At 39.6% G+C, this 18,915-nt stretch overlaps 1 protein-coding gene across 1 annotated transcript in view; it reads left to right on the forward strand.

Moving 5' to 3' along the window:
* Nucleotides 1-79: 79 nt before the first annotated feature.
* Ncbp1 (nuclear cap binding protein subunit 1) overlaps nucleotides 80-18,915 on the forward strand; it is a 31,812-nt gene continuing 12,976 nt past the window's right edge. The window contains exons 1-11 of the mRNA XM_090330298.1: nucleotides 80-470; nucleotides 7,285-7,373; nucleotides 7,895-7,995; nucleotides 10,495-10,651; nucleotides 13,787-13,894; nucleotides 14,310-14,431; nucleotides 14,875-14,944; nucleotides 15,231-15,446; nucleotides 16,380-16,477; nucleotides 17,131-17,194; nucleotides 18,341-18,451. Of these exons, the coding sequence (XP_090186424.1) occupies nucleotides 437-470; nucleotides 7,285-7,373; nucleotides 7,895-7,995; nucleotides 10,495-10,651; nucleotides 13,787-13,894; nucleotides 14,310-14,431; nucleotides 14,875-14,944; nucleotides 15,231-15,446; nucleotides 16,380-16,477; nucleotides 17,131-17,194; nucleotides 18,341-18,451 (1,170 nt within the window). The 5' untranslated portion in view covers nucleotides 80-436. The remainder of the gene's footprint in view (nucleotides 471-7,284; nucleotides 7,374-7,894; nucleotides 7,996-10,494; nucleotides 10,652-13,786; nucleotides 13,895-14,309; nucleotides 14,432-14,874; nucleotides 14,945-15,230; nucleotides 15,447-16,379; nucleotides 16,478-17,130; nucleotides 17,195-18,340; nucleotides 18,452-18,915) is intronic.

Consider the following 18,915-nt stretch of genomic DNA (forward strand, 5'->3'; position numbering starts at 1 on the left):
GGCGGGGGAGCTGAGGAAGTGGGCGGGCGTGGAGCGGCGGCGGGCCTCGCGCGGCCGGGGTTCCTCTCCCCACGGGTTCTGGCTGGTTGGAGCGGCGGCGGCGTCTTCCGCGTGTCCCCGGAAGGACCCGGAGCGGAAGGCGGGAGGAGGGAAGCAGCCGGCCGCGAAGGCAGCCTGAGGGGGCGGCGGCGTGCACAGTCGGACGCGGGTAGAGAGAGCCCGGTGAACCTCGAGACTCCGGCCCTCCGCCGCCCAGCCCACCCGGGGGACCCCTTCGCTCGAATTTTTCCGGGAGCCTCTTGAAGCCAGTGCGCCTGCGCGCCGGCCCGTCTGCGCGCCTCTCCGCGGTCCTCGCGCGCCGGGCGGCCGGCGGCTCGACGGTTCCTGAGACGCTTCCCGCCTGCATCTCAGCCTTGGCTGTTCACCGGCAGTCAGTATGTCGAGGCGGCGGCACAGCGACGAGAACGACGGTGAGAGCCCTCGGCCCGGCCGTCCAGGCTGCGTCGGGATTGGGAGCCTTTGCCTTGGGTGCTTTATGTCCTCGGGTCTCTGGGGAATGGGACGCTTCCCCCGGGAGCGTGCTCCGCGGAGCCTTGGAAGGGAAAGAGGGATCGGTGCAGCGCGATCCGCGATCTCCCCGCCACCCTGGTTTCCTCGTAGTTGGGAAAGAAGGGTTAGGTGGGCCCTCATGGACAGGCCCTCTCCCCCCCGCACACACTCCCCACCACCACTTGGGTCTCCCAGGACCAGATGGCCCTGCACCGCCCAGCAGGGAAATGCACCCATGTCTGTGCTGCAGTCTCTTAGGGTCACTGACGGGGACCCTTTCGTCCCAGAGTGGCATTTTAACCCTCCATGCTACACCTGAAAAGCACTCTTGAGTTTGCTGAAGGAAAAGAACAAAGACATAAGGAGATCTAAGGAGCTGCAACCTGTCATTCGCTGATCTGCTTTGATTCAAGCTTCAGGGGAAAACTTTTGTCGCCTATTCACACCTGGGAGGGCAATTATAATCGTGTTATAATGTTAAGTTGGCCTTGAGCGTATCTTTCCTCCCATTGGAAGAAAGAGTGTTAGGAAACGAACCGGAGATCAGGGGGTTCCTTGGATGACTGTGCGCATGGTTCCTACTGTTAAGTGCAAGATTTTGCTAGTTTTAACAACAACAACAACAACAACAAAAAGGTTATTTTACACCTAAGCATTACATTCACTCAAGATCAGACATCCACATACAAAAGAATGAAGCTTAGTGTGATTCTGTTGTTATTTGAGAATATCACTCTTCAAAGAGTATTTGTAGTAGTTGACGTGAGATTTGGGAACCTAGGGTTTTAAGCCAGACCTCCCTACCCCTTTTTGTGTGTGCTGCTGGTACTAGGGCTTGAACCCAGAGCCTAGATACTGTCCCTGAGCTTTTTGCCCAAGGCTAGAACTCTACTACTTGAACCACAGCTCCACTTCCAGCTTTTGGATTAATTGCAGATAAGAGAATCTCAGGAGTGCCAAGAGCCTGGCTCAGTGGTAGAGTGCTTGCCTAGGATGCAGGAAGTGGGAAGTAATGCTGTGGCTCAAGTGGTAGAGCATTAGCCTTGAGCAAAAGAAACTCAGGGGCAGTGCCCAGGCTCTGAGTTCAAGCTCCAGGGCTTGTCAAGGACTTTCCTGCCTGAGTTGGTTTTGAACTGCCGTCCTCTAATCTCAGCCTCCTGAGCAGCTAGGATTACAGGCACAAGCCACCAACATCTGGCTCTGACCATATATTTTGTGATCTTTCCAGGTTATATAACATTCTTTAAGCCTTAGTGTGTAATGTATCTAACATTTATGTGTGTGTGTGTGTGTTACATTATATATGCATACACACATCACTAATAGTGATGTTGTTTATTTTCTGCTAATGTTCAGAGATGATAAACAGTGGCAACTGCCAACAGCATAAAAAAATTTTTTTTGGTGGTTCTGGTGCTTGAACCCAGACATGTGCACTACATTTTTTTTTTTTTTTTTTTGGTCTTTGGTCATGGGGCTTGAACTCTGAGCCTGGGTGCCCTCCCTGAGCTTTTCAGCTCAAGGCTACTGCCCTATTCCTTGAGCCACAGTGCACTACATTTGAGCCAACATTCCCAGGCCTTTTTCTGATTTTCTTTTTTCTTTTTTTTTTTTTTTTGCACTGGCCAGCCTTAGATTTTTAATCTCTAACTACACTTCTTGCTTAGGTGGAATCATATCTAACCACCACATCACACCTGAACCACCATGCCTCACTTGTTTGTTGAGATGAGATCTCACTAACATTTTGTCCACGCTGGCCTTGAATTGTGATCCTCCCCATCTTCCCAAGTAGCTGAAAGTAGGAATATAGACCACCGTATGCCCAGCACAGCAAACATTTTACAAGACAGGTACTCTAACCAACTAAGCCATAGAGACCACTAACAGAAATTTTAAATTGGATGAGTTTTCTATTAGAATGTTGAAGATGTTAGGAATGGCAACAGAATAGCGTATATTTCATTTTAACAAAGAAACACTGGATTTCTGTTAAGGCATAGCTTAAAAAAATAGCCTTCTCATCTGATATTTAGGGAAAGCACAACTGTCAGTTTCTAGATAGACCAATGTGTAGGTGTAACTCCTCTGTATTTTTTTTTTAATGTAGGAAGCTTATTCTATAACCTTTTTTTTTTTTTTTGGCCAGTCCTGGGCTTGAGCTCAGGGCCTGAGCCCTGTCCTTGGACTTTCTCAAGGCTAGAGCTCTACCACTTGAGCCTCAGCACCACTTCCGGCTTTTTTTCTATGTATGTGGTAGCGAGGAATTGAACCCCGGTCTTCATGCATGCTAGGCAAGCACTTTAACCACTAGGCCAAGCTCCCAGCCCCATTCTGTAACCTTTTATGAGGCACAGAAGGCACTTTTTTTTTTCCTCTGTACTTTACATTTGACTAACCTGAGACTAATCTGCTTAAGTCCTCACTTGGATTTTAGAGAATTTGGTACTTCACACTGTCTTTTCGCATATTTTTTTTATCTTTTTTGGTGCTTGAATTCAACCATAGAGCAGGCACTCTATCACTAAACTATATTTGCAACTTTTGTACTGCATCTCTTCCTATTCTAATTTTTGCTTTTGTTTTGCTTTAGGAGGCTTGCATAACTGTCTTGGAATTGGCTTTATTTTTACTATAAAGCTGGCAGCTGTATCCTTATCCATTGGGTCTTGCTGCTGGACCTCAAAGTAAAGAAGACAAATGTAAAATAAGACATTCTTTAAGCAAAGTTTATTGTGGCAGATCATTAGTAGAAAGCCATTTTATAGTTCCTCTTTGAGAAGACCCAAATCTAGATAGAAGTACTGAAAATTTAAGTAATGATCAAGTAGGGTTTAATGATCTGAATATAGTATTTTGGATGCTCTTTAGTCATTTAGTACCTTTTCCCCCTTTTATGGCTCATACCTGGGTCTCTACTACTTGAGCTATGCATCCAGTCAGACTTTTCCACTTGAACTGACTTTACCATCATCAGATCCTTCACTACCTAAATGGCTAACATTATAGGCATAAGCCACCAGTGTACCTGGCTTCAAATAGCACAATCATCATCAAATAGATCTATTGGAGTGTTCTGAATTATCAGCTCTTACCCATCATTCACTGTCTTAACCTTCCATATACTCAACTATATACAATCAGTCCTCTGTAGCTGCAGCTCTCCAACCCTGGATTCAACTATGGTTGAGGGGTATTTGGGTGGGAAAAAAAAATGGTATCAGTGTTGAACCTCCACTCACTTTATTGTTTTAATGATTCCTGAATGACACAATGTAACAGATGTTTACACAGCATTTACATTATAAGTAATTTAGAGTTGCACGTGTTATTTGCATTACTAGAAAAGACTTGAACATACTCAGATTTTACTGTCTAGGGGAGTGAGTTACAGCGCATCAGTGAGGACTTACCAAGTAGTCTTCTAATGTAATTGTGGACAATACATCGAAGTTATATAACGATAACCAAAGGTGGGAAGGAGATTCATAGAATGTATTATGTGGTCTTAAGTGCTGTAGAGAAAAAAATAAGGTCAGATAAAGGGTGTAGAGACCACTGTGAGGGGGAAAGATAAAGCCAAACTGACAATGCATTGATTGGTTAAATGCTTGTAAAACATGAGGGAGTAAGCTTTGTAGCTGTTGTCCAAAGGAAGCTACAAGTGTAAGGACTTAAGTCTAAAATGTTCCTGTCACATTCACAAAATTATGAGGTCACCATTAATGTGACTGAGTAAAATGAAAGTTGAGGGAGACACTTTTAATAAGACCAGATCTTACAGGATGATTGGAGTATTTTTTTTGTTGATCAGGAGATGAGATTAGGAGACAGAAATCGGAGATCTTCTAGTCAGTTGACTTAGGTTGTACAAAGTCTTCTCCAAAACCCTATATAGTCCCTTTTAAGCTATTTAGAATTAGGTCCTTATCATTAGGATTATGATTTGTACTACTATAGAAAAATTAGTGAAGGAGTTTTCAAAGTAATGATTTCCTCTTAAGTCGAAGTACACTACTTTTCTCTCTGTTTTGTTACTTTATTCTTTTGCAGGTTTGATTTTGTAGTACATCTACTCTAATAAGGATAAAGAAAGTAGTATAGTGTATCTGAAAGTAAGATTGCCTTACAAGTGAAACATTTATGGGTTTAAATATAGGCTTGCTTTGTGCCTTATATGTTCTATGATACTATTATGTATCAGTGATATGGCAGTATGTAACTTACCTTGTAAAACTTCTGCATAGCCGTATTTTTAATATAAAATCTCATGTTTTTAGGGCTACTTTAGACATGTTTTCTTGATGTATGTGAAATCACTCAATTAACTGATGTATGTGAAATTACTCAATTAATTAACTGGACAATAGTCTTTTTTTTTTTTTTCCTGTGAGTCATGAGGCTTGAACTCTGGGCCTAGACTCTTCAGCTCAGGGCTACTGCCCTACCCCTGAGCTACAGCCCCACTTCCCATTTTGTTTTCTAGTGATTAGTTGGAGATAAGAGTCTCATGGTCTTTAGTGTGGGGCTGGCTTTGACAATATTCTTAATTAAGGTGTTTTGTATTCTACTTTTCTGTGATCTCACCCAGGTTCTCTTCTGAATTCAATATCTTGTTACTGTCCATAAGTTTAGATAGTATTTGTAGCTCACTATACTTTATATATTCTCTCAAGTGTCTGGTGAGAATAAGCTATTTTTAAGAATACCTGCACAGTTTGGGGGTTAGCAAAGTAGATTAGCCAGAAAAAAGGATGTTTAGAAAACACTTAGAAAATAAGATCAAACAAACAAAACAGTCCTCACTCAGCATCTGCCTTCACCTCTCCTCACCAAAATCTGACTGAAGAAAATTATACATTATGTTTCCTACAACAGGATTACTCAACATCAGCACATTTAAGGCCGATTTTTTGGTTGGGAAATGTCCTATGTAGTGTTGGATACCCAGCAGCTATCCTGGCCAGCACCCACTAGATGCCTGACACATTCTCCTGATCATGAAAGTTAAAAATTATATCTCCAAGCTGGGCATGGTGGCTCGTGCCTGTAATCCTAGCTATTCAGGAGGCTGAGATCTGAGGATCGCAGTTCAAAGCCAGCCTGGGCATTAAAGTCCATGAGACTCTTACTTCCAACTAACCTCTAGAAAACTGGAAGCGATTACTAGATCCATTCCCAGTTGAGAACCATTGCTGTAGGAGAGGCCTATTTTAATGTTCTGGCTGTGAAGCTTTTTTTCTTTCAGTGAAGAAATCTAAAAAAAAAACAAAAAACAATGGTTCTTTGGGTAATAGATGTAGGTTTGATGTATACATAAGTGTTAAGGTCACTGACTCTGCTATGCCACACATGCCTGCAACTTTATACAGGCAGATGACTCCAGCAACACAGTTCTTACTGCATGCATATTACACTTTTTATGGTTTTGCTCATCAAAATTATATTTAATGAATAGGCCAGATTATAATGGCAATTAAGGGTTGTATAATCAAAGCACTGTATGCAGTCTTTTATAATAACTCCCTATAATCCTGTCTGTATAACTTTTTTTTTTTTTTTTTACTTTTGGTCAGTCATGAGGCTTGAACTGAGGGGCCTGAATGAGTGCTGTCCTTTGGTTTTCTCAAGGCTAGAACTCTACCAGTTGAGCCACAGCACCACTTCTGGTAGCAGAAGTGGTACCAAGGGGCCTTCATGCATGCTAGGCAAGAGCTCTATCACTAGGCCAAACTTCCAGCCACCAAACTTTTAACCCAAGCTTCACATATATCCAAGAACAAATTGGCTGTGGTGGCTCACTTATTTAATCCCAACTATTCCTGAGGTGCTAATTGGGAGAATAGTGGCTTGAGACTAGCCCAGGCAAAAAGGTTTGTAGTGATTAATTGGAGATCAGAGTCTCACATTCTTTAGTGCCTGGGTTGGCTTTGAACCTTGATCCTCTGATCTTAGCTTCCTGAGTAGCTAGGATTATAGGACACCTCTCCCATTATACATAACACTGCTATTTAAGCCTAAGGTTATTCCACAAAAGGACTTAAGGTGGATTCTGTTTTAAACAGAATGATAAGAAATCATTGACAGGAAGGGGAAGATGTACAGAAATCAAGTGTTTGAGATTGATTTGTAGTACGTCTTCATTCAACTTGAATGTTTTAGCAACTAATTGTTAGTAGATAATTGCTAATTTTTTTTTTTTAATGAGTTGGGATCAGTAACTCTGCAGTTGTTACTCCATCATTAGATGGACAAGTTAGTGACACTGTCAGATTAGGGAACAAGCCACTGAGGACCAGGAAAAAGAATGGGAGCAGCAGTTCAGTGTTAACAGTGTTTAGCATATTGTTGGTGCCATTCCTGTCTGCTCACAGAAATGGACGGGCTGCTATTAGCTCTGTGGATACTATTCACATAAATAATGCTTCCTGAAGTTATTGATAGCGACCCTAGGAATACAAGAGTGTTGGTTAACCTAGCCTACTCAGAAATAGAGAGTCATGATTTGAAGATAAGGAAAGTTTGCAGAAGGCTCCTATTTGTAAAATGACAGGTGTGGAGCTCAAGTGGTAGAGTCCTAGCATTCTTAAAACCATAAATTCAATTCCCAGTATTCCTTCTGCTTCAAAAGAAAGAAATTGAAGATCACAAGTGTCAGTTCTGTGTAGAAAAGAGATTAAAATAAAGTTTGTGATAATTCATCATGTAATACTTTTTTTTTTGTTGTTAAAATAGGTGGACAGCCTCACAAAAGGAGAAAGACCTCTGATGCAAATAAAACTGAAGATCATTTGGAATCTTTAATATGCAAAGTAGGAGAAAAGGTATGCACTAAGACAGTACAGACTGCCTTGGATTTAGGGTGTGATTTCTGGATGACCTAAAGTTTTAAACAGAGCCTATGTTACCATGCATCTGTATCCATCCCGGAGTGAATCACTTTAAAACTCCTAAGATAAGTGGGGCCTTTTAGTAATTCTCATAGATGAGCTTGGAGTGGACCTAGAGAATAGTCCTCTCAGTTTATAAATCACATAAACCAGTCCTGAATACTTGAGGGAATTTTTCCAGTCAAAATTAGTAAATTAGTAATAATGATGGAAAATGCCTCATAGTAACCTCTCATTTCTAGTACTTAATCTGCCTGAACTATTATTTAAAATTGTTAATTATTCACTTTTCATGGAACATGTTTCTAAAGAATAATAACAACCTGAACTGATTTATACTATAGTTGTCTTAGTGTCTTTTGTACATAATACCTTAAAATTTTTTATGGTCATTCAGAACTTTTAATTCATTAAGTGCTGAGTACTTGATGGATTTGATATGATGTCCTCTGCAGAGCGCCTGCTCTTTGGAGAGCAACCTAGAAGGCTTGGCTGGTGTCTTAGAAGCTGATCTTCCTAACTACAAGAGCAAGATCCTAAGGCTTCTTTGTACAGTGTATGTATGCAAAAGATTTATGAATCCAGGTGATAATGTATTATCTACTCTTAAATGCTTTCTTAAATGCATAAGATGTGGTTTATAATCCATATATCATTGATTTTGTTCTGTCTAGAACTTTATACAAATGATGCATTGCAGAACAAATGGCCCATTACAGAGCTGTTTCATTTAATAATAAATAAGACTAAAATTTATTTTCCTTATATTTTGTTTCTTAAAATTTCTTAAAATCGCCAGGCGCAGTGGCTCATGCCTGTAATCCTAGCTATTCAGAAGACTAAGATCTGAGGATCAAGGTTCAAAGCCAGCCTGGGCACAAAAGGACCTGAGACTCCAATAACCTCTAGAAAATGGGAAGTGGGGCTTTGCTCAATTGTAGGGTGGTAGCCTTGAGCTGAAGAACTCAGGGACAGTGCCCAGGCAAAGTTCAAGCCTCATGACCCACCAAAAAAAACAAAAACAAAAAAAAACGCGCTTTAAAATCATTTAAGCTGACGTGTGTGTGCGGAATAGTAGGGCTTGAACTCAGGACCTCACACTCACTTGACTTTTTTCACTCAAGACTTGAGCCAATGGACACTTCCTGCTTGTTGCTGAAAAATAAGAGTCACATGGATTTTTCTGCCTATACTGCAATCCAACTGCAGTCCTCAACCTTAGCCTCCTGAATACTTAGGATTATAAGTGTAAACCACCAGTGTCCAGGTTAAGTTGACTTTAAATAAAAAGCAAGTAGATGTTTTCTTATTTGGAGTTTTTTTTTTAATCATGTATATTTAAATATATATTTTTGTTCTGAGACTGGTACTCAAAGTACCTGCTTTGGCTCATTGGTTAGTGCTGTACCAACTGAGCCGTGCTTCCAACCTCTAAATGTATTTTTTAAACCAGTGGGACCAAGCAAATTTAGGACAGGTTAATCGAGTAATAGTCATTTTTGAAAGACGAAAAACAGTATGAAACTATTAGCAATCATAAATCTTTCTCTGAATTAGATTACTTACCTTTTTTTTTTTTGATGCTACTAATGGGATTTGAACTCAGGGCCTGGGCATTGTCTCTAAGCTTCTTTGCTCAAGGCTGGAGCTCTACCACTTGAGCCCCACTTTCAGCTTTTTGCTGGTTAATTGGAGTTAAGTCTTAGACTTTCCTGCCTTGGCTGCTTTGAACCTTGATCCTCAGATCTTAGCCTTCTGAGTAGTTAATTACAGACACGAGTTCCTGTCCGGCTCTTAAAATAATTATTTAAAGCTTACAGCCCATTTTTAAATTTATAAAAGTGAATACATAAACAAAGTGAAACTATCCATGGATTTAATTCTCATAGTTAAACTTCTGTATTTTTTAAAGATTCAATTAATATTTAGAATGCATATGGAGTAAAAGTAATTTTGCCATAGTTGCTCATAAGAAATGTTTTTTAAGTAGCAGTTACACTGTTTCAAAAGCCATATTGTTTGTTTGCCTAAACCTGGACTGATAGTACTTGATTGGTGCTCTTTTGAGTGTTTGGTTTGAGAAACACTTAAGGAGGTATGAGTTGCTACCAATGCTAGTATTTTTTTGAAGTGTTAAGCTGTCTCCAATATTCTGTGAAGAAAGCATACAAAGTATAAGAATATCTTTTCTCCATTGAACTAATTCCTAAAAGCTGTCTTACTTAAGAAGTAATAAATCCTTTTTCCTCTTAAATTTTAATGGAGTTAATACACTAGGAATTATAAGATGAAATATAACCAGGTCTTAATTATATTAGTGTCATGTTAAGAATTCTGAGGAGAATTTAGTTGAGACAGAGTTCTTTACCTTTCTTAAGCTACTAGAATTGTATTTTTCAAAGTAGAATTTTAGTCCTGTAACATTTGGTTAGCTAAGTTGGGAAACTAAGAATACTCTGTTCCTCCTTCATGATGCTACTTTAAAGAATCTTGTTTCACTAGGCATTTCTGAGATACTTTACCATGGAAACAATTTTATGGAAATTCTACTAAATGCATATGAAGAAAAACTCTTCCAGCATTAGTCTATTTCCGTGGGATAATTTTACAATTAAACTTTTGTGTCTTCTCAGATTAACTAAAATCAAAATGAAAAATTGTGGGGAGCACACCTACAACATTTTCATTTTAAAAATAAAGTTAAATTGGGTGTGATGGCTCATGCTTGTAATCCTAGCTACGCTACGCAGAAGGCTGAGATCTGAGGATCAAGGTTCAAAGCCAGCCTGAAAGGACCTGAGACTCATCTCCAATTAATCTCTAGAAAATGGGAATTGGGCTTGGCTCAAGAGTAGGGCAGGGCAGGAGGTAGCCTTGAGCTGAAGAGCTCAGGGACAATGCCCAAGCTCCCATGACCCACTAAATAAATAAAGTTGAAAGTAATCTTATTGGAAAGTTAATGGATGATAAAAGGCTTATATAAAATTCATCAACTTAACATAATGCCATTTTTTTGTGTGTGTTTCATTGTTGTTGCACGGGGTTCCCAAATCAGTGCACGTTTGCTACCTGAGAAGTTGACAATTTATACAACGTTAGTTGGACTGCTGAATGCTAGGAATTACAACCTTGGTGGAGAGTTTGTAGAAGCAATGATTCGTCAACTTAAAGAGTCATTAAAAGCAAACAATTACAATGAAGCTGTCTATTTGGTAAGTTACTGTTACTAAATAGTAGCATTTATTGTTTTCTGTGTATTATGACTTAGTGTTGGAAAGGTGTTGGGCTACAATGAAGTTGTCTATTTGGTAAGTTACTGTTACTAAATAACTACTAGAAGTTACTATTTTCTGTATATTATGACAGTGTTGGAAAGGAAAGAAAGGTGTTGGGTTACAACCAATTTATCCTGTGTTTTGCGATAAGGTCCCCTGCTCATTTCAGTAAATGCACTTTGGAGATAAGAGTCTTACTCACAGACTTTTATGCCAGAAATGGCTTTGACATGAGCTATTTTTGCTGTTATTGTTAATTGTGGGGGGGTCTGGGGCTTGAACTCTGGGCCTGGGTGTTTTTCCTGAGCTCTTTCAGCTCAAGGCCACTCTACCCCCAGAGCTATAACCCCATTTCCCATTTTCTAGTGATTAATTAGAAATAAGAGTCCCACTTTCTTTCTTTCTTTATTTTTGTGGGCCATGGGGCTTGAACTTGGCCTGGGCATTGTCCCTGAGTTCTTCAGCTCAAGGATACCACCCTACCCCTGGTCTTGGGTGTTGTCCATGAGCTCTTCAGCTCAAGACTACCGCTCCATCTTGAGCAAAGCCCCACTTCCCATTTTCTAGAGGTTAATTGGAGATAAGAGTCTCAAGTACTTTTTGTACCCGGGCTGGATTTGAACCTTGATACTCAGATTATCAGCCTCCTGAGTAGCTAGGATTACAGGTATGAGGCACCAGTGCCTTGCTTGGAAAGCATTCTTAGTAAAGGTATTGCCTAGCTTGTTACCCAGTCTAGTTGCTTGTTCTTATTTGGAATCCTACCCTATCTCCCTACAGCATGTGGTTCTTTTTGTGTATCTTGGTTTCCATAGAAGACCTTCTGTTGCCCTATCTTTTATTCCTTCTTTTGAGGTTTGAATGCAGGGCCTTTGAGTTCCTAAGCAATGTATTTGTACCTCCCTTTCATCTTCCCAGCTTGTCACAGATGCACTGGACATTGAGCAACCCATCTATAACCCTGAGTGTTATTTTTTGTCTTCCCATTGCCTCCTTACACACAACTGTCTCTAAGCCCTGTCAGTTTTGCCTTCTGAATTTCTCTAAAATCGGTCCCTTTTGTCTACAGGTCCTATAGCATAGTTCATGCTTTCTTTCTCCTCTTTCCTCTTCCTCTTTTGTTTTGTTTATTTGGGTTTGGTTTGTTTTTGTTTGCTTTTTGGCAGTACCAGAGTTTGAACTCTGAGCCTTGCATTTGCTCAGCAGGCTCTTTCTCATTTGAACACTGCCTTTAGTACCATTTTAGCTTTAGTTATTTTTCACAGTCTTGTTTTCATGCTTGGCATGCCCAGACATTCTACTATTCTCTTTTTATGCGTCCTGTGACAGGCATATACTATTTCCAGCTTTCATTGGTTGAGCTACAGATGGGGAATCTGTAGTACTTTGTCTCTTCCTCTTAAGTAGCTAGGGTTATATCTATGAGCCACCATATCAGGCCTCTTTTCTCATATTCTGTGTGTGTGTGTGTGTGTGTGTGTGTGTGTGTGTGTGTGTGTGTGTGTGTGTCCGTCCGTCCGTCCGTCTGTCTCTATCTGTGTCTCTGTCTCTCGTTACTGGTGCTTGAACTCTGGGCCTGGGCTCTGGCCCTGAGCTCTTCAGCTCAAGGCTACCACCCTCCCCCCCCAACACCTCTTGGCCTGAGCACTGTCCCTGAGTTCTTCTGCTGGAGGCTGCTGCTCTACCCCTGGAGCCACCTGACACTTCTGGTTTTCTAATGGTTAATTGGAGATAAGAGTCTCATAGTCTTTAGTGCCCAGCTGGCTTTGAACTTCCGCAATCCTCAGATCTCAGCCTCCCACGTAGTTAGGATTACAGGCGTAAGCCAGCATCATGCCCTACTTTTTCTCACATTCTTACCTAATATCTTCATATCTAAATTTTCCCCTTTCAGTATATTCCATTAAGGCCGGAATGATCTTGTGATCTTGTTGGGTACAGGTCCAAAACCCCAGTTCCTTCCCATTGTAGTAGGTGGCCTTTCTGCTTGCAGAAAGTGACTGCTAGAACTTTTTATTTGTCTTGAATAGGAATAGAGCTAAGGTTTTCCAATAATATTTAATACATAGGGCTAGTCAACTATCCCTATGTTAAGGATATATGAACAAATTTTTATTAGTATACAGTTATTTAAACTTTTGGTGTAGAACAGACTATACCATTAAACTCTCCATCCTTTATTATTTCCCCAGTCCATTTCTGCTTGCTATATGCCCTCTACTTGGAATGCCTTCCTTGCTTACCACTTGAGTACTTTGCTCGTCTTATATGGAATAGCCCAAAAGTTCATTCCTTATGTTTTTCCCTATTCCCCTTTATCACTGTTTCTAAAAGAACACTCTGCTCCCATTTGGAAGGAATTTTGGAAGGCTTAAAATCAGAAAACAACAATCACTGATAGTTTATTTGATGCCTTTCAGGTTCTGAGTCAATATTTCATGTTAGGTTTCTATTAAAGTGTATTCAACCAAAAGTCCTATAATAAGATCTTCTACTTGAAACAAGTGACATGGATTTAGAAAAATCTCTAAATCTATATATGAACTTGACATGTTTTCAGGGACCTGTATAATGGTAGAAAAATGGAGTAACAGCTAAGAACAAAGACTCTTAACATTAAAAAGATATTTTTTTCATCTGCTTTTCCTACATGACTCTAAGCGGACCTATGACTTAATCTGTATAAAGAAAGAGGCAATGTGTTAAATTTAAACGTTGGGCCCTAGTGTTGTGGACCAGGAATAGACCATATAAGATTGTTTATTTAGCCACTGGTGCCTCATGCCTGTAATCCTAGCTACTCAGAAGGCTGAGATCTAAGGATCTTGGTTCAAAGCCAGCCCTGGCACTCAAGTCCATGAGATTCTTATCTCCAATCAACCACCAGAAAACCAGAACTGGCACTGTGGCTCAAGTAGTAGAGCACTAGCCTTGAACTGAAGAGCTCAGGAACAGTGCCCAGACCCAAAGTTCAAGCACAATGACTGACCCCTCGCCTCCCACAAAAAAAGATTGCTTATTTTGTAATTAGTATGAAAGACATTGTGATTTATTCAGAAACTGTCCCAACAGGTTCGTTTTTTATCTGATCTTGTGAATTGTCATGTAATTGCTGCCCCATCAATGGTTGCTATGTTTGAGAATTTTGTAAGTGTAACTCAGGAAGAAGATGTACCTCAGGTAAGACCATCCTTTATGCTGCATCTTGTCAGGGTAGCCTGTACCAAGGTGTTTTTCATCAGCATCTCTTTAGCAATAAACAGAAGGTACTGTACTCGAGTACATAAGATATAAATAATAAGTTGGCATACAGGTGGGCTGTTCTGATTGGAATTATTCTAATAGATTAGGACTAATATGCCTAGTAGAATGCTCTAAATGAATTACTTAAGCCCAGTTAAATAGCTTACATAGGATTTTATGAAAAAATAAAATATGGAGTTAGGACTATATAGAACACTTGAAATATATGCAAGGCCCTCAGTTTGATTCTCAGTACTATGAATGAACAAATCAATTAATAGAAAAGAGGGGGAGGGAGGGAGGAGGAAAAAAAGAAACCATTTTAAACTAACATTTTAAAAAAATTCTTTAGGTGCGACGAGATTGGTATGTGTATGCATTTTTGTCATCTTTGCCCTGGGTTGGAAAGGAGTTGTATGAAAAGAAAGATGCAGAGATGGACCGAATCTTTGCCAACACTGAAAGCTATCTAAAGTAAGGGCACAGTTCATAGTATGCTTTGTTGTTTAAAGGATAGCTTATTGATTTGTTAAATGTATTTTATCTCTTAGCAATACCTATTGGGCTTCCTTTTTCAAAAATGCTGTAAAAGGACCAGGAGTTTGGCCGAGTGGTAGTGTGATTGCCTAGTGTGACTTAGTGATAGATTGCCTAGCATGCACAAAGCCCTGATTTCAATTGCTTGGTTCCACATACATACAAACAGCCAGAAGTGGTGCTGTGGCTCAAGTGGTAGAAGGGTAACCTTGAGAAAGCCCAAGGACAGTGCTCAGGCCCTGAGTTCAAGCCTCAGGACTGGCAGCAAAAGAACAAAAAAGAAAAACATGCTGTTATCTGCTAATCTGATGGATAAATGTTATTTTATTGTTTTAACTTGCATTTATTAATTAAGAAAAATAATGTGTATTTAACTTTAGGAGGCGCCAGAAGACACATGTGCCCATGTTGCAAGTATGGACTGCTGATAAGCCTCACCCACAAGAAGAGGTAAATTGGTTTCAACTCTTCAGAGCTCTCAGCATGCAGAGAGTACTTAATATGTGGTAGAATGTAATTGAAACCACCCACAGATTTGTTGTATTTTTTATCTAAATACCCAATTTTAAAAATAGAAGAGTTATCTCCAAACTCACTATAATCAAATGATTATAAACAAAAGCAGTGCTGTTCCTTTGTAGCAACTTGTAATAACTGTGGTTACTTTTATGTTCTGTGTTTTGGACCTGTCTAGTTAAAGTGATATTTATATTAATTACTAAAAATCTGTTTTTAGTATTTAGATTGCCTGTGGGCCCAGATTCAGAAATTGAAAAAGGATCGCTGGCAGGAACGGCACATCCTAAGACCTTATCTTGCCTTTGACAGCATCCTCTGTGAAGCACTGCAGCATAATCTGCCTCCTTTCACGCCACCACCTCACACTGAAGATTCAGTGTACCCGATGCCCAGGGTCATCTTCAGAATGTTTGATTACACAGATGATCCTGAGGTACGTGACAACAATAAGTTCCTGGAAAGGGTCTGTGTTGCATTGTATTTGTGCTTTAATCTTGTAAGGCGTGGCCTGAGAAACCCTTTGGATCTAATCTAGTAAAATAGGTGGGTAACAGGTGGCAATGAAGTTTGCTTTTTTTTTTTTTTTGTCCATTTTGGGGTTTAAACTCAGTACCTGGTGGCTCTTTTTTTGCTCAAGGCCTAGCACTCTACTACTTGAGTCACAGCTCCACTTTCAGTGTTTTTACTGGTTAATTGAAGATGAGTATCATGGACTTTCCTAACTGGGCTGGCTTTGAACCTTGATCCTCTTATTTCAGTCTCCTGCATAGTAGTGTCTTCAATTACAGGCCTGATTCATTGGATCCTGGCTTGAACTTTGCTTTTTAATTTAGTAAATAGTATCATCCCATTATATAAGAAGTTATATTTAGCATACTTAAGTAGATTAGAGCACAGCATAATATACAGATCAATAGCACAGGTTTGAGAGTCAGATTGGACTGTCTTAAATCTCAATTAGCCAATACTATCTGATCTTGAATAAGTTATTTTACTTCTTTGTGTCTCAGTTTCATATTGTTTGGATTAAATTATCAACATACAGAAGTACAGGATAGTATCTCACATTAATACTCAATATTTTTAGCCCTTTTTATCTCTTTTGGTGGTGATACAGGGGTTTGAACTCAGGGTCTCATATCTGCTATTGAATGCTGTACTCTCTGAGACACTTTACCAGCATGGACTATTTTCAAGAAATAATCTTTTTATGCCTGGACCAACCAAGACTACAATCCTCCTGTTTGTGCCTCCCTGCCTTTTGGGGGTAACAGGTCAATGCCACCATGCCAAATCATTGGTTGAAGCTTTTCCTGAGAAATCTGTTTGTGGGCCTGTCTATGTGTACATTCGGATTTCTTTCCAGGGTCCTGTTATGCCAGGGAGTCATTCAGTGGAGAGGTTCGTTATAGAAGAGAATCTCCACTGCATCATTAAGTCCCACTGGAAAGAAAGGCAGACTTGGTAAGATTCCATCCATGGTACTTTCACAAGGGAAAAAGCCATTTTAATGACTTGATAAGTCATTAAAATAGTACAAGACAGCTATTCCATTCTTTGTGCTTCCTATCTTGCTAAAAGCAATCTCTGAAACTCTTGCTTTTACTTTCTTGAGGCTCCTTTTCTCATGTAATACTTGTTAGATGCTTATAGTAATGTGCATAGGGATATAGACTATGTGACTGCTCTATGATCTTGAAGAATATTAATGACAAGCTATTTCTAGTTTTGATGCTATGCTTATAAATGCACATTAGAGGTTTTAATCAGTTTTCTATGCATTTAGATGCCCAAGTGTTGGATGAGTTTATTTTCAATAATGTTTTGAGACCTTGAAAAATTTAGTTTAGATTTTAAAACAAAAAAGGATGTTAGATTTTGGGTATATAGGCCATCCTATTTAATTAGTAGGTCTGAATATATTGCCTTAGTATTATTGCCTTAGTATTGTACTTCAGCTTGTTTTTAAGGCGGGGGAAGGAGATTTAATTTATCAGTTAAGTAATCAAAATCCACACTTAGCAAAGATAGCCTTTTCCTTACATGTAAGCATATTGCTTTAGAAACTTACGTGAATTCTTGTGTCTTATTACTGACTGAACTTAAATTTTTCATAGTGCTGCAAAGCTCCTGAGCTACCCAGGAAAGAGCAAGATCCCCTTGAACTACCACATAGTAGAGGTATGATTTCACATGCTGTTTTTCAGAATTTCAGAATCTTCCTCTTAGCTTTAAAGTGTAATAGTCTTGTATTATATTTTGTTTTGTGGAGTAACTACTTGACAAACACTGTAAATTAATAGAGAAACAAGAAAATTATCTTCAATTAAATCACAGAAAAAACTGGAAGTAGTGCTGTGGCTTAAGAACGGTGCTGGCCTTAAGCAAAAGGAGCTCAGAAACAGTGCCCAGGCCCAGAGTTAAAGCCTCAAGACTGGCAAAACAAACAAACTCCCTGGCAAAACAAACAAACTCCCAAACAGTTAATCTCTTGTAAAACAGGATAGATTGACTTTACTTATTCCTACAATAATGAATGGCTTATTCCTGGGGACATGTAGTTTTGAAATAGGAAGAAGGGGTGCTTTGTCCCCTTATTTATGCAAGAGAGTGACACTGGTAGAGATAGTATGGTGCCTTGATAGCATATTAACTGGAAGAGATTGTGTCTGCATAAAGAGATTGCATTTCAGTCTGTTAATTAATTACACTGTTCTTTATGTAATTCATGAAACAATGTCATTACAATGTGTTATTTAAGTCTTTCATACCTTTTTTTATAAGTATTACATATTTCCTCTTAAAGCTAGAGAAGAATATGTATGCTTCAGCTGTGAATTTGGCTCACTGATGTCAGTCAGCTGAAATGCAAAATTTCTATACACACATATACATGTACATCTATATGTATATATAATTTGAGATGGGATCTTGCTTATATGCTCTTATTTGATTGAGTTACAGAAAGAATATGGTTTTCTTGTAGTATACAGTTGTGCTTGAAAACATAATTTGAAAGATAAAAAGGTAATATCTGCCAGGAGTTTAGCCTACTGGTAGAGTGCTTGCCTAGCATGCATGAAGACCCGGGTTCGATTCCTTGGTACCACATACATAGAAAAAAGCTGAAAAGTGGTGCTATGGCTCAAGTGGTAAAGCTCTAGACTTGAGAAAGTCCAAGGACAGTGCTCAGGCCCTGAGCTCAAGCCCAGAACTGGCAAAAAAAAAAGAAAAGGTAATACGTTTTCATTAGAAATGTCATGGAGTTTAGGTTTCTGATGCTTGAGATATAGAGGAGCTGAGTTCTGACTCATGGTTGCCTTGTAGGTGATCTTCGCAGAGCTGTTTCAGCTCCCAGCGCCCCCTCACATCGACGTGATGTACACTACACTGCTCATTGAGCTGTGCAAACTGCAGCCTGGCTCCCTCCCTCAAGTTGTATCCTTTCTTTTGTTTTTACATTGACATTCTTTGGCCTGACTTTGCATTATTTCAGCTGGCTTTTCTCAATTTTGTCTTTATTTCTCTGGGTTGTACATTTTAGCTAGGGTGGTTCTGATACACTTAGTTTAGATTGTCATTCATGTCATGTAAAGTTAATATGCTCTAGAAGTTCTTTATTCTTCCCAGTAGAATACTCCTACTTCTATCCTCTTGCTAATTATTCTGATTTAAAAATAACCATTACCTTGCCTTTTTGTTGTTGTTGTTACTGTTTCTGTGTATCTTGTTTTTGCAGTACTAGAGTTTAAATTCATGGACTTGAACTTGCTGTGCAGGAGCTCTACCACTTGAGTCATGCCCTCAGCCCTTTTTTGTTGTAATTATTTTCAGATACGTTCTTGCAGTTTTGCCTTAGGCCAGCCTAAATGTGATCCTCCTACTTAGGGCCTCCTGTATAT

The sequence above is a fragment of the Megascapheus bottae genome, chromosome 3 (assembly GCF_031878675.1).
Source record: "Megascapheus bottae isolate mThoBot1 chromosome 3, mThoBot2.hap1, whole genome shotgun sequence".
In the NCBI taxonomy this organism is placed as follows: Eukaryota; Metazoa; Chordata; class Mammalia; order Rodentia; family Geomyidae; genus Megascapheus; species Megascapheus bottae.